This window comes from Leuresthes tenuis, unplaced genomic scaffold, assembly GCF_036924035.1.
Source record: "Leuresthes tenuis unplaced genomic scaffold, fLeuTen1.0.hap1 SCAF_17, whole genome shotgun sequence".
NCBI classification, from domain to species: Eukaryota; Metazoa; Chordata; class Actinopteri; order Atheriniformes; family Atherinopsidae; genus Leuresthes; species Leuresthes tenuis.
Genome location: NW_027325371.1, coordinates 8,396,306 through 8,411,275, shown reverse-complemented (window position 1 = coordinate 8,411,275; position 14,970 = coordinate 8,396,306). Strand labels below are relative to the sequence as shown.

General features: G+C 39.5%; 1 protein-coding gene across 4 annotated transcripts in view; it reads left to right on the top strand.

Moving 5' to 3' along the window:
* The window catches only part of srcin1a (SRC kinase signaling inhibitor 1a), a 94,313-nt gene extending 84,699 nt beyond the window's left edge, over positions 1-9,614 (top strand). For 2 of the 4 annotated variants that reach the window (XM_072368776.1, XM_072368778.1), the window contains 5 exons: positions 161-313; positions 709-840; positions 1,871-2,755; positions 4,605-4,742; positions 9,164-9,614. In XM_072368776.1, coding sequence (XP_072224877.1) covers positions 161-313; positions 709-840; positions 1,871-2,755; positions 4,605-4,742; positions 9,164-9,169 — 1,314 coding nt within the window. In that variant the 3' untranslated portion in view covers positions 9,170-9,614. The remainder of the gene's footprint in view (positions 1-160; positions 314-708; positions 841-1,870; positions 2,756-4,604; positions 4,743-9,163) is intronic. The other 2 variants (XM_072368777.1, XM_072368779.1) reach the window with 2 other exon arrangements.
* The last annotated feature ends 5,356 nt before the right edge of the window (positions 9,615-14,970 follow it).

The window sequence follows — 14,970 nt, the reverse complement described above, 5'->3', positions numbered from 1 at the left end:
AAAATTCATAGACATGTAGCTTTTTCAAACCAATACTGCCCAGTAGAAATACACATAAAACCATGAAAACATTTTAGTCACAGACAGACAACAGACGACAGTCTCCAAGCTTCTGAATATGACTTCTGATAAGTTATTAGCTCTTTTTTTGTGTTTTTAGAAATCTGAATCCGAAGAGGCCGAGGCCCTGAAACCTCACATAAAACTGAGAAGGGCCGTGTCTGAAAACCCTCGTCCTGCATCTACACCCCCAACATTGGCCTCTAGAGAAAAAGAGGAAGGAGAGGAAGAGAAAATTGCTGCTGAATTGGAGGTAAAAGAAAGACTGTGGATCATGTTGATTACATCCTAAGTAGTCTGTTTCTCAGTCTGTTCTTTGGTATCTGTTATGTCTGTAATCTGCCACTGGATTCCTTCAGCACACACACGTAGTGCGGGTATGCTCATCATCATTACCACATGTTCAAGCAGCAGGAGCCATATGTCTGGCACTGGAAAAGCCCAAAGATCACATATTGCTCAGTGGCACACATCATCACCTGGGGCTCACAGATCACAGCCAGGCAGATGGACCCTTATTGCTGCCTCGGTCGTGTTTGAGATGGCCTGCTGGAAATTTGACGAAACAAAGAGTCAAAAGAAACTGGTTTTGTTAAGTCGCTGGCTGTTTGTTTATATCTATTTTAAAACCTCCTTTTCCCTCCCCAGCTGTTTGAGAGAGCCCCACACAGGTTCTCTTGGCACCATTCCTTTTCCCTGCCTGTTAACCCATGTAGCAGGAAAAGTGAGCCCCTCTCCAGACTGGACCTGTGGCCTCCTGAGGCCTCAGGCATTACTGAGGTAACACTCTGGCTGACCCTGAGCAATGTGGATTGCTGCCCTATTAAGCCTTTCTGTGTTCTTTCTAACCCCATCCCACTCACAGAAATCATTCACTCTTGCTCAGCTGTTAGCCACATCTTCGTTTACACTCCTTTTCTCACAGCAGTATATACTGTTGTTGATCTCTTCTTGTTTTTTACGTGCTTGCATGCTGTGTTTAAGAAACCTAAAAAGAATAGCAGAATACATAAACACAAAGTTGTATTTTTACCCAAGCCTGACTGTAATTAGTGGCTTAAACAGAGAGTAACCATATATAACAACAACAAGTATTAAGGTAAAAAAATTGAATTTTTAGAATTTTCTTGTTGTCTGATGAGTGCTAGAAGAAGTGATTCTTTCATGTAGCTGTGGATTAGAATCTGTAAAAAACATGCCAAATCTGAAGATTTTGGCACTGGAAGTATTCCATTTAAACTAACAGACCATGTGTCTCACATTGCCCGAAATGCTGTTGTAAAAAGGTCGATCTTAAACGCATGGTTTGTCATTTTTGATGTTTCATAGCTTGTTTTCATAACTTGATATCTTAAGCCTTGGTTTGAAATAAACAGAACAAGAGAACATAGACAGATGCCTCCTTCAAACAAACGTCATGTGTTTTTTTGTTTGTTTTGTTTTATTTTTTTAAGCGCCTGTTTTTTCTCCGACCATTTCCGCTGAGAACTTTAAAGTGGGTAACAAACATGTGGCAATTCAGGTTTCACCATACAGCTGATGGGCTGGAACTCCAAAGCGTTTTTTTGGCCATTATAGGTCGTGTTCTGGCAGCTGAAAAGTAATGTAAAGCAGTAAAGAGGGCATTATCTATACATGCATTACATATTTGATGATAACATTGCTTTTCTTCTTTTATTCAGTTGTGCTTGGCTATTTTTATGCAGTGAACGTCAATCTAAAGTTTGTGAAGTTTGGCCTAAAACTGTGTACAGCTATAATCAACTTAGTGTGTTTATATTTATACCTCAAGTGCTTTCTTCACTCATAGGGAAGGCACTTGTCTCCTGTACCCCACATCGTGTTGACGGAGTGTTTGCCAGCTTCACCCACTGCCTCAGGGGATTCTGTCAGAGATTTAGCAAATATCCCAATAGAAGAGACTCCAACACAAGATTGGGCTGGCCGTCACATGGTTGACAACACCAGCATTTCAAGGGAAAGCTATTCAGAAGGAAGTGAATCTGCTCTTCAGCAGGAGCAGTGTTTTTTGGATCGAGATTTCAAAGAGGAAGTTGCCCTGCTTTTGACAGAGCTGGAGATGAGGGTTGTGTCTCCCAGTGAGGTCCAGGAGCTCATGACTATGGGCAAAGTCCTGCAGACTCTAACCATCTCACCACAGACTAAAGAAGTCCCTGAAGCCAAGCTGAATGAACGGCCTATCCTTTTGCGCTTCAGGAAGGAAAAAACTGTCACAGAGGCCTATAAACTGCTGTATTCCTTACTGGAGTTGTGTAAACCAGTTCCCAAACCTAGAATAAAATTCTTTCACCAGCCAGGCCAGCAGAGCTCTCTAATGGAGGCTCTGAGAAGAGGCATAGTGACAGGGGAGAGCAAGCTTACGTTGCAGCACATAGCTGAAATTAAGATACAGCAGAGCGCTCTGGAGTCCAATGGTAGTTCTGTGAGCAGTCTCACCAGAGACAAAGAAGATGTCCGACTCAGCACCTACAAGAGGCTGGACAGCCTGGAAGAGACTATACGAGAGCTGGAGAACACCTTAATAGAGATTAGTGGCCATCCTACAACAGAGGATCTCTACACTGAAACAACCGTCAATAGTGCTTCTGTACAGAGGACTGGAAGTCTGACTTCAGAGACCAAGAAACCACCAGTGCCGCCCAAACCTCCATCTTTCAGCCCAGCATCATTCCAGGTTCATTGCTTACTCGTGCTGTGTAGATCCCTCCTCTGAAACAGCATGCTCTGTTTTCCCTCTTAACTTCTTCTCTGCGGATTATTGGGACTATACTTTCAAGCCTCTGATGTCTGTTCCCTGATTGAATCAGCACCTAATTGTATTTGAAATCGAAAATATGTTGAGAGGACAGACAACAGACTTCCTGTCTACTTGTCTGCTCTGTGCTTAGTGCTGGAACTGCGGTCCTGCTGAGCTCAGAGCTGTTAATTGTTTTTTTATCGAATTGTGCTGGCATCTGCTCTCTGTTTGTGAATTTAGCTAATTTCACCTGATGGTAAATAAATGAAGAGATACCTGCAAACTGCATTTTCGGTCTATAACTTTCTCTTCTTGTCTGTTCTGCTAAGTTAGTTTTACCTTTCATCTTTTGCTTTGCCTTGAATTTAGCTTTCTTTTCTCTCAGGCTAAATTGTGAAGCATTTTGATTGTGTCGTGTTTAAATTGGCTTAATATTCAGTTTTAGTTTATTTAGTATTCTACAGATTCAAATTCTAAAGATTATAGCCATTATAGCCAGTTATTCACATTTGCTGCATTTGTGTTTTTAGAGGAAAAGAACAAAAATGCTTTCAGGTTTGCCGCTCTATTGTAAAAATATAGTTTGGAAGAAAAACGTTTTTATTCAAAGAGTAAAATATAAAAAGTAAAAAAAAGTGAGCAATGTGAACCCATTCAAGGACAGAAATCTGCCTCTTATCCTGAAAGTAAATATACCTTTAACCCACTCATCACTGCGACCTAATGACCATGTGTTGAACTTCTATTACCAGATATTGCAAGTAGCTGTCTTTCAGTTCACCCCCAGCTGATAGCAAAACAACATGATTAGTAATTATCAAAAGGCTTGCAGCATTTATGTGTCAGCTGCTTCGTCAATAAAGTGTCTTGACAGCTTGCATAGTATTCCCTCTTGCTATGAACGTATCCTCCCACTCGAATACGTGACAGTCACTGTCATGGTGAGATTCAACACTCTGATGTGAAGCGAGCGAGCATTCCCGTGTGTATGGCTGTGGATTACAGAGTCTTCACACATTATTTCATCACCCCAACTTTAGTTGCGTTGATCATTTCAACATGACCCTTCTTCCCACTCTTGTCAAACGGTAGCTGCTCGCTAAATTCACAGACAAGAATCGGCTTTCAAGTTCAATTCAGTTTTTGAATGAAAACATTGCAGTTCCCAAATGAAGATTTGACTGTCAAACTGCAAGTTCACTGTGTTATGACTTCTTAAAATCTTGCATCACATAAAGAATATGATTATCAGTTTTTCAGTCTTGACTTACTGGAGCAAGGAACAGATATTTGACTTACTGCAGTTAACCTTTCAACAGTTTTTCTTTTAACTGATGTCTCTGTCTGCAGTAGACACTTTCTCTGGAAATCTATCTGAATATGTATTTGGTTTTGTGCACATGAGAAAGAGTCGGTAGAGTGACTCAATGGGAAAGATCATTAGTTACGATGCTTCATAGATCCTGCTGTGAGGTTAGGCTACGCAACGTCAGTTCTAATGCTGCCTTTCTATATTCTGTTCTTTGTCATTTTCTGTTGATAGACGGTGAAACTCTGTGAAGTGAATAGTTTAGTTTTGTGCACACTACAAGCTCAGATCTTTAAAATTCCATTGGTCTCAGGAGAAAAACTCGCTTGCTGAAATCAAAGTCTGAGCTGAATTGATGTGTTTCTCATGCGGAAACAGAAGACACTGTAAAGGAGAACTACAAAGTACAACCATGTACAGCATATTTAGTCTCTCTTCTCCTCTCCTCTGCTCTCCTCTTTCCTATTCTCCTCTCAGGGAGGAAATAATTCCAGCGTTGGTAAGGTTGTCCACTCCTCAGCTGCCGCCAAGCTGAAGCACCTGCAGCAGAACAGCACAGATAAGACTAAAAGTGGAAAAAGAGAGGACTTCCTGAAGATCCAGGGCCAGCAGCAGGTATCATATTAAGTGCTTGATTTTGGAGTTTCTATTAAACTTTACTGTCATCATTGACCATAAACAAGTTTTAGCATGTGAAGAAAGGCTGTGCAGACTAGGGAGTACATAGAGATTATTCTTTCTTCCACAACTTATTCAAGCCTTCAGAGTTTTATTCTTTGAAGCAAGCAGAACGTCTGCATCTATCTAAGCAATCCATTCTGTCTTGTAGACTGCAGTCAAGCATTAAGACACCATTACCATCACCTTTCAGTGCCACTTCATCCTCCCCACAGAACTATTGCACCTCTCCAGCATGCTCCACTCCCATTGACTGTACAGCTGCAGTGGCATTATGTGTAATGTTTAACATAATGGACTTTGCTCTGTTTTAGAAACACAGCAGTGCTGGTTAATAGAATTTCCAGCCAGTTAAACCAAAGTTATATTATTTAGACATTTTTACAATTAGATTGTTGAAATTCCCTTCTGCGGGCTCTGTCCCAAAGTGAAGCATGTGTCAGACAGGTCAGACTGATAGATAATGAGAGCTGCAGTTACCTAAGCAAGTGTTTTTATGTTTGAAAGCTCTTAAGCTATCTCTAATTTTAGCATCCAAACCCATCAAAAAGATATTGAAAAAATGTTTCATTTATATACATAATCTAAAAACAAATGCAGAAATACTTTTTTTCCCCAAGTCTGACAGGAAGCTAATTAAAACATTCATAAAACATCCATCAATCTCCTCTCTACACACGTTATGTCTCCATACATACTTCCTTATACATATGCCTCATAGCTGGTGCCACATTATTTTTTTAGTTTTAATTTGATAGAATTTAGATAGAAAGTAGAGCTTTAAAGTAAGGTTCAGGGATGGACATAAGGACGCTCAATGGCCTCCAGAGGCAAGGAGATTGAACTGTTGAAGCATATCAGTCGAGTAAAGCCAAAGGAAAATCTTTGCACCATGACTGTGAACAGGGAGAAGAAAAAGCTTAATGTCAATGTAATTTAAAAAATAACAGAGGCAGTAAAGTAGACCTAAACCTCCATAACCCACAGAGCTTTCTGGCTCAAAGTCAGTTTCGAAGATTGCTGAGAAATAAATGTGTTAGGCAGAGAGAGATTTGAGAAGGAGGAAGTAATGAGACTTTGCTCTCCTCAGACTCAGAGAGGACTGGGAAGAACCTCTGCAATGCCATATAATAACCTCTACTTGAGTCACTGGCAATCACTGATCATTTAATTTGAAGAGGGCATTTCTTTTTTCCCCCATTAAGTCTTTCACATTTCTTATTTCTGTCTCTTTTCTTCCTCTTTCCGGTGTCTATACTCTGCAATTTACCCACACTGCCCATTTCTCCTTTTAACTCACTCTGTCAGTCTCACTCATTCCCTGAGATTTGGAGGCTGAATGGATGCCTACACTTGTCTAATGAAAGGAAAATTAATCCTATTATTTCAGAATGACACTTACACGCCACAGTCTCTTTGTGCACAACTGCTCAAAACAGCCATTGTGAAAGGCTCTGTGTGTGTGAAAGCATTTTCCTAAGAGGGACCACGGACATTCAAAGCTAATTGTCAGCAGAGGAAGTTGGTGCCAAGTAGTTTAGGGGAACAACATACCACAACTGCGTGATAAATAATAAAAAAGAGAAAAAAAGAGAGCAGCCAGCTGTAGCAAATTTTATCCATGACGAGAATAAAGTTGAGGGGTCAAGAAGGTGTTGTAATATAAAAGAAGCAGAGGGCATTCGCTAGGAAGAAAGAGCACTGTCAATATAACAAACAGGTTTTTACCCATTCACATGGGTCAACACCTTTTTAGATCTTTTTCAATCAAGCAGTTTGTTTAGGTGTTTTTCCCCTCTCCTGGCAAATTGTATCAAGTGTCATACATCAATTCAATCTGTAGAATCTAAAGTTTTAGTATGACTAATATTTTATATTTGCTGTCTTTAAAAATGGAGGATTTTATGGCAGTTTTTAAAAAGCCAGTAAAAACTTGTTGGTGTTTTTGTACTGTGAACTCAGACAAAAAGAAAAAAAAAATTATTTTTTTATTTAGAGAGTTGTACTTACATGTTATAGATTTTGTTATAAAATCTCATATCTATCGTCCCTAATTGGGCTAAAGAATGGGTCAAAAGACAAAAACCTACAGTAATTTATAAAGTAGTTGTCATGAATGGTGTCATGTCAATAATATTCATTTTTCTTTTTGCGAATGGCAAATCAATGCTGTAGAAAAGGAAGAATTTCCCACCCTCACTACAGAACTTTTGAATGTCCAAATGAAATGTATTGACACAATCAAATTTTTTAAACCATATGGGTAGGATTAGCTGTTCAAAAGTTATCAAATGCTCTTAAACTGTCATTATTTTAGCTATGCGTGGCAGGGTAGGCCTTCTAGGGTTAACCCCACACTGACAACAGCATTGTCAAATATAAAGATAAAAATACCAATTACAGTCAGTGAAAAGTAAAATAAGTAAAAAGTAAAAAAAAACCTGGACTTTTGATTAATGTTATTGTTCTGACGATCGGACATAATTACCTTGGGTGACCTCTATTCTCGGTCCTCAGCTCAAGGAAAAGGAATTCAACTTTTGTCCAGTTTCCCATCATTTTATCGAGTTCTCCCATTCGTCTCCTCCAGCCAAAAAAAGTAAACTTTTAGGACATTTCTAACGGAACAGTTGCAATGAGTGCCACTCTTAGGAGTCCCCTAGTGTTTTATTGTCCTTCATTCCACTGACACACAAATAGTTAAAATGATCCAAACATATATATCAATATCTTTAACATTAGTGGCATTATCGGTAGTATGTGACATGAAAAACAGCTGATGTTCTTAAACATGCAATAAAAGCTTGCTGGAGGGACAGTTTCAGATATCGCCATATGCCATCTGCAGTCAGATAAAACAAGATGCACTAGCACCACTTTTTGGTTTTGTGTGGGTCATTTGTTTAGCATTGATAGTTTCAAGTAACTCAGTTTAGTAGTCAAGTCAAATTTAGCAGGAGTCAATATTAGTCAGTATTTTATCTGTCGTCATAAAGATTTGGGGGTAAGAATCTAGTTGGCCAATTTTTAGATTTGTGCCTTGATACTTGCTGCTTTATGAAAGTTATGCAAATGATGTGCTGGTAAAGGTTCAGCTAAGCGGAGCATTAAGTAGCAATTAGTATGTTTCTGCAGGCTCTAAAAGTTGTCCAAGTCTTCTCTGATGGTGCTTTATGCTGCTGAACTCGAGCTGTTTGCTCAGAAAAGCCTCACTGAGTAGTATTAAAATATTCCAGGCAGGAGGATCCTTCAAATCAATGTGCTGGATGAAAACAGACAATTCAAAGCCAAAATGTATTCATGTTTTCTTTGCAACAGATCAAGCAGGACATGACAATGGTAGAACATTTATGCCTCAAAACTTTCATCTTCGCTTTTGGTCTCTTATTATTTGTGGCAATAAGATAAGTTGGGTTTAAGTGATGGGCATGAGGTGGGGATAGTGGCCTCCTGTCCTTAGAGGCTGTCATTTGGCAGACGGGTCTGAGAGTATGAGACGTAGGCTGCTCTCCCACGCATACAGACCAGAATAACTGTGTCAGCCAGGTTTGAGAAGTGTTTCTTGAGCAGACGGAGTCACCCTGCTTTATGAGAACAGTTGGCAGCACAGGCTCTGGAACTGCAACAGAGTAAATGCAAACCTCTCAGTGATGCTGTCTAAATCAGCACACCTGCTGTCTTTATATGCAGGGTTCATCACTGTAATGCCAAAACAAACCTTTTAAAACTTTTAGCTTTTTCCCTCCCATTAAAAATATAAATCAAATTTTGCTGAGGCCTAACAAACTGTTTTTGTCTCGTTCTGTTAACACTTGCTTTATTTTGTACAGTCTGGCCCCTGCACATGCGACATTTAGACAGTTTCTGTCAGATGCATTCATGTTAGTAAAGGAAAAACAAAATCTCGATCTGAATGTTTTCCAAAAGTTTTATGGTGTTGAAACAGTGCCATCTTCTGGTGCATCCCTGTAGTATATGAAGGCAGTAAAGGTGTGGCTCTGTATGCTCATCTGATCATTTATGATTTTTAATAAATGAACATCATTGAAACAAGTGTCAAAGTAAAGGATGTCAACAGTGTAATTTACAGTTGGCATCTTTCACTTTTCTAACTTATCAGTGGTATAAGTAGTCTGGTCATCATGTAGATGGTAGCCTGTGTTAGGGCTTGCATCACACATGGTGATATCAGCCTGAATAACAATCTCCTGTGTTTGTCTCCTGTTCTGTTTTCACTCCCCACCCCTCCACTACATGTTTCTTCTGACACTTGTTCCTGTGGTGCAACCTAACCCTCCCCGTCATCCTGTGTGAACCCGTGCTGTCCTGCACCTCTCGACCTGCCCATCTCCTTGCAGCAGTGAGCGACCTGTCCAGCCTCCTCATCTTCCTTCTCCTCCTGTTCACCTGACTACTGAGATGCACTCATCTACCTTCCCTCTTTACTTTGCCAGCTCCTTTCACATCTCCAGCATTTACTCCAAAATATATTCTGAAATCCACTCGGTCTGCTTGTAGGTCCATGTGAGCGCGTATGTGTGTGTGTATGTACAAGCATGCACTGGTTTGTTTGAGTGTAATGCTAAAGGAAGAGGCTGCAGGCAACAGTGCCCAGCCACAACCAATTTTAAGACTTTAATTTTTCATGATTTCCCACTTTGACCCCTGAAAACATCATCTTTTGCGCTCCTCCTCCACCCTCTCCTGTCTTCTGTGTCCCTGCTCTACTTGAAGGCCTTTGGGACCAGCAGCACAGGCAGTATTGAACCATACATCTCTGGTTTCAAAGCAGGCATTTTCTCAGGCCGATTGCCCTCTCCTGCAGCAGCGTTTGTCCCCAGCCTAAGGAGTAGCCATCAGGAGGGGGCACTGCCCTCTCTGACAGTCTCCTCAAGCCAAGCGAAAGCCCTCCTGGCGAGTCTGTCTGCTTCTGGCCTGAGCGCCGAGGCCTTGCTTCTCTCCTCTGCCCTTCGTCAACGCCGTCTTCTACGTGAGCAGCGAGCCTCCTCCCTGCCCAGCAGCCAGTCCTCCTCTTCTACACCCACCACTACTTCTTCACCTTCCTCTTCACCCACCACCCCTACTCCATCTCTGTCTCCATCGTCTCCTGCCCCTCTGAATTCCTTTACTTTCTCCTCTATGGTTGTCAAGCCCAGCAGACGAAGCCTTGACAGCCCCAGCCTCAACAACTGCAAGGATGGGGACAGCAAGCCTGTGAATCAGTAACCTCACCCTTGGCAACTTTTAGCGATGAACAGGAGGAGAATGAGGAAATGGGAGAATGCGGTTGAAGCATTATCACTGAATGAACCATAAAAAGAAAACACAACTTAGCTCAAAACATTTTTTTACGTGTATGTTCTTCAGGACTTTTTAGCTCTATATTTTTCTCATTTGCCTCCCCTCAATGTTGGACTCACTCACACACAAGTCTTTCTTATTCCCCTGATAATGGAGCCTCGATCTTCATCTTGGAGAAGATTATTACACTGATCTGGTTCCACAGTTCCCCTGCAGTTCACCCACACAGTCATACTGCCAGTTTCCCAGATAAAGCGCACACAAACAGGCCTCCGCTCCCACCAGCTGCCTGTAAGCTAGTGTGTTGTACTCTCACATACCCTCATTCAGTGGGTTTTTCGTGGTATAGTTAAACTATCTAGGCCGTGATAATAGAAAATAGAGCTGCAATAATCACCATGTGAGTCCAATAGTTATGTATGTTCAGGATAGTATTGCATCACCTGGCAGATTGTGAGTCTGCTAAGAAAATAATTTTAAAAAATCCAAGGTGATGATTGTGGTTTCTCGCTATTTTGTGTTCAAAGGGCATTAATTACTTTTCTTGCATTACCTGAGTTTTAAACTTTGACTTGGTGCTAAATTTTCCCCTCTGTTTGTACACACTGTAAAGACTTTACATGATTGTTCTGCCCTGTACATTCCATTGTCTCAAAGTCTGCTCTAATGTAATGTTGCATTTAAATATTTATATGCGCCTCTGCAAATGAATCCCGTGCATCACTAATTAGGAACAGTGAAAAAAAGTTTAATTGAAAACACAGATTATAGTACTTTCACAGAAGCACACTTTAATGAGCGGCCCTCAAATAGCACATCTGTTAAACACAGAACAAGGATGCACAGTTTCACAAACAGAAGGGAAAAATGCAAATCATGACTTGTATACAAATGTTGATTTTCTGTATATGTGTGTTAACTAGATAATTATGACAATCAGGATGTGTCCACAGTAGCATCTTAAAGGTTGCTCTTGCATTTTAGCACCTGACATCAAAACCCATCCCAAAGATTCAAGCACACCTACACACACAGTCTGTCACACATGCACATGTAAAGCCAAGCTGCACAGCTCAGACTCGACAAGTGTTTCTTTTAGCAAATCTTGTATGTTGATTAATTTGAAGTCAGATCTGTTGCACCTCTGATAAAGATTATGCTAGTAATTTAAGCCACTTCGACCGGAACTTGATTACATCCTAAAAGAACTCTGACCTACAGAACAACAGATGTATTTTGAGATTCTTGTGTGTTTTGAGGTCCAGAGTTTATTTGCTGCAGAAGCTGCTGAGTTTTATGTAGTTTGTACATTATATTTCACTGTAGTGAGCTGTTGACACTTGATATGTATCTCAAAGATTAACAATGTTATTCAGCACATATTTAAACATTAGATGTTACTTGGCCCTTGAAGGGACTGAGAGAAGAATATAAAAATGTAAAGAAAGCACAGTTTCCCTTAAAACACAAGATCCTTCTTCTTTAATTCAGAATTAAAACTGAATGGCTGTGAACAGCATCAAGAAATGCAAGTTAAAACACGACCATAAAAACTATATATATTAAGATGCAGAAATGCGTCTATCTCTGGTCTCAAGCTTCTTTGATATGGTATGAGGTGAAGTGGAAAACTTCACATAAGGCATGAACCTCTCTATATATAAATCACATTAAGATTAAAGAGGACAGAATGGGACTGTCTGTGTTGATATCAGTGCTTAGTTAAAAAGCTAGCATCAGTGGTAGAGTTTGGGTGCATGTTGTATGAGTAACTTGCACATTTGGGGAGCACTATGAATGCCGATCAGCTGCAATGATTTTTCAAGCAAAAAAACAAAATATTTCCCTTTTAAAAGGACATTTGATCTCTTCTGGCATCAGTTAATATTTTGGAGAATCACTTTCAACATTGCTATTGTCTTTGTACAATTTTCACATAGGTAAAGGGTTATAATTATTTGCAAATTATTGCATCCTTATCATTTGATTTCACACACTGTCCCCACTGTTTTGGAAATCAGAATTTTACATTTGACTTTATAAATCTGGTTAACTCTAATAAGCACAAAGCTTTAAATGAACAGCTACACGTGTTGCTTTTATCACTTGGTCAAAGCTTAAACAGCTGTCAATGCAAACCTTTGGTGTTTCTCTGTTACAGCAGTTGAAGTTACAATTATTTAAAGCGCATCACAGTTCTGTCTTATGTCTTTCTTATGTGTAAATCCTTCAAAATGAGCTGTTTTGAAGCTGCCTGTCATGAGCATTTTCCTACTAGCTGCCTTTTTGAAGGGAGACAAGGTTGAACAAACAGTCACAGCTTGAATGATTAGTTTCTGCTGTTCGCCACAATGATTGTGTGAAAATGATTCTTAATGGAATTAAGATCAAAACACATGTAAAATGGGTTTCATGTCAAAGAGTGGACAGCGTGAGGAGAGGGGATTAGTTTGAAGGTTACTTTAAAAAGGCCAGCTTTGACTTGCCCTGTCTCTTTTAAGAGCACTCGTGATATAAGAAACCCAAAGAGATGAGAGAGGTTTGACAGTCAGGGAGACACCACTCAGCTATTCCTTCCCTGTCACCTTCAGTTTGTTGTTGTATTTAAGATAAAAATCATGTTTTATAGGTTACTGTAGGACACTCATTCAGTTTTACCATACTAGTGCTCTTTGCCTTTGACATACTCCAGCCTGTTTGTCTTCAAGGACCTGTAACCATGTTTTCCCAGTGCCTGTAATGCCAGAAATCCCCAAATGTTCTAGTACTACAGTATTAGATAAGCAGCACTGGCAGAATAACACTATTACCCAAAGAAGAAGCTGAAATTACTGGCTTGTTCCCATTTTTCATAGAAAGGAGAAAAGCAACACTTGAAATGCAAAGTGTGTCAGGTGGCAATTGGCTCTAAGAGTGTGCAGAACTGCAAGGTCAGAGCACAGCAAAGTAAGCTTCACCCTGGGTACTTTGTAGGTCTGCAAGGCAGGTTTGGTGCCTCGGTTTCTTACTAAGTGAAGTGAAATGAGAGAAACTCATTTACTCATACTATTCCACTTTAATCCACAACTCTCCCAGTTAAATCTGCTGCATGTGCAACTGGTGAGTGTTGAGAAGGAAGGCTTGGTAGCATAACCCACCCACCCAGAAATGTGTGACAATTCTTTCTTGACATTTATTTCCAAAATAAGTGTAAGTTGGGCTGTGATTTCAACGTGGCTGGGGGCTTCAGGCATGTTGAGCACACTCAGTGGATGCCTCCGGCAATCAGAAAATCTCATGCAAACTTGAACTCAAACATAGGTGAAATATACATATATAAATATATCTAAGTGAGATGTTTGTGTATGATATAATTGTGAAGAAAATGTGAAATATATTTAGGCCTAGATTAAATTATATACTGTAAAATGTCCTCATCTCTTCTGTTTTTTATATTAGTGACCATTTTGTACAGAGTTTTCTTTTTTAATTCATTGAAAGAGATATTACATTTCACACTGAGATGATTTATTCATATGCAGAACATTTTTATATTTGTTTGAAATATCTGTATAGATTACTGTTAGCCTCTGTAATATACACTAAAGTTTATGTTGAAATTCTAGGATTTTCTTTACAAACACTGAGTTAGATTTTATGTAATTCTGAAAAGCTTGTCCCTGAAAATGCTCGTCCAGTTCATCTGCACCTTTGGCACCTTACGTGAAGGGTCACTTTTAGGTATAAGAGGCTGGACTAGTGCCTGTGTATAGGGGCTTATTTTGCTACTATCAGTTTTTGTTTTGTTTTTGTAGGTTTCACCCCATTCTGTATTTGTGATTCAGGTGGTATTAGGGATGCTGGAGATGGTCAGAAACACAGATGTTGTAGTAAATACTGTGAAATGGTCCCAAAGGCTACATATGAGGCCTTGCTGCTTTGAAGTAAGTTACTCGGCTTTAATTTTTCTCTGTCATGTTTGCATGTGAACAAGAATGGCAGCAATGAGGAAGCTTAGTGCAGAAGAGTTCAGACAACAAGTGGATGTACATTTTATTGCTTATACTGCTGCAGTTTGTGGCTTTAAGTAGCAGTTAAGCTAAACTATCAAAGTTATAAAAGCCACCAAGATGGATTGATAAGGGATGATAATGTGGAGTTGTATGAATTTAAATTAAAGTTAAATGTTATCTTTTTTGCCATTGTATTCTTTCTTTCTAGATAACAAATCTACATTCTATAGTATGTATATGAGATTTTTACATGAATGTGTGGATGTTCAAAAATCTTGGCATCAAAAATAGAAAAACAAAATTGACTTGTATATAGGTCAAGTTAATCCTAGCAAGTTCAACCAATTGTTATGTCAAAAAGAAGATGTTTTATTAATAAACTATGATGATGGGTTCAAAGTTATATACAAAACAATGCATGTATAGTCTCAAGCAAACGCACGGTGCAGTCGATAAAAAAATGTTGTCTACATGTTTTCTCAAAAACGCGAGAAAAAATAGAGATGGAGAAGTGGTTCTATGTTAGAGGTTTACAAACTTGAAGAATGACAAATTATTTTGGTATCTGTGACACAGGCATGTTCAGTCTTACTGTGAAGTTATGTGACGATGACGATAGTGGCTAAGAGTGTTGAACGTCTAGGAGTCAGAATGCTTGAAAGCAACCCCAACCAGAGAAGTCACCAGTGAAGATATACTCTTTCCACAGAGTGATTGTCCCACTTGTAGAGTAGTGTGATATAAGAACAAGAATATTACAGAAAATAGATCTATGATATAATTATATATTAATTTAAATGCCTACTGATACTGGAAATACTAATTTATCAGTGTGGATGCCACAATATTCTGTGAGAAATGTGTGTGTTTTT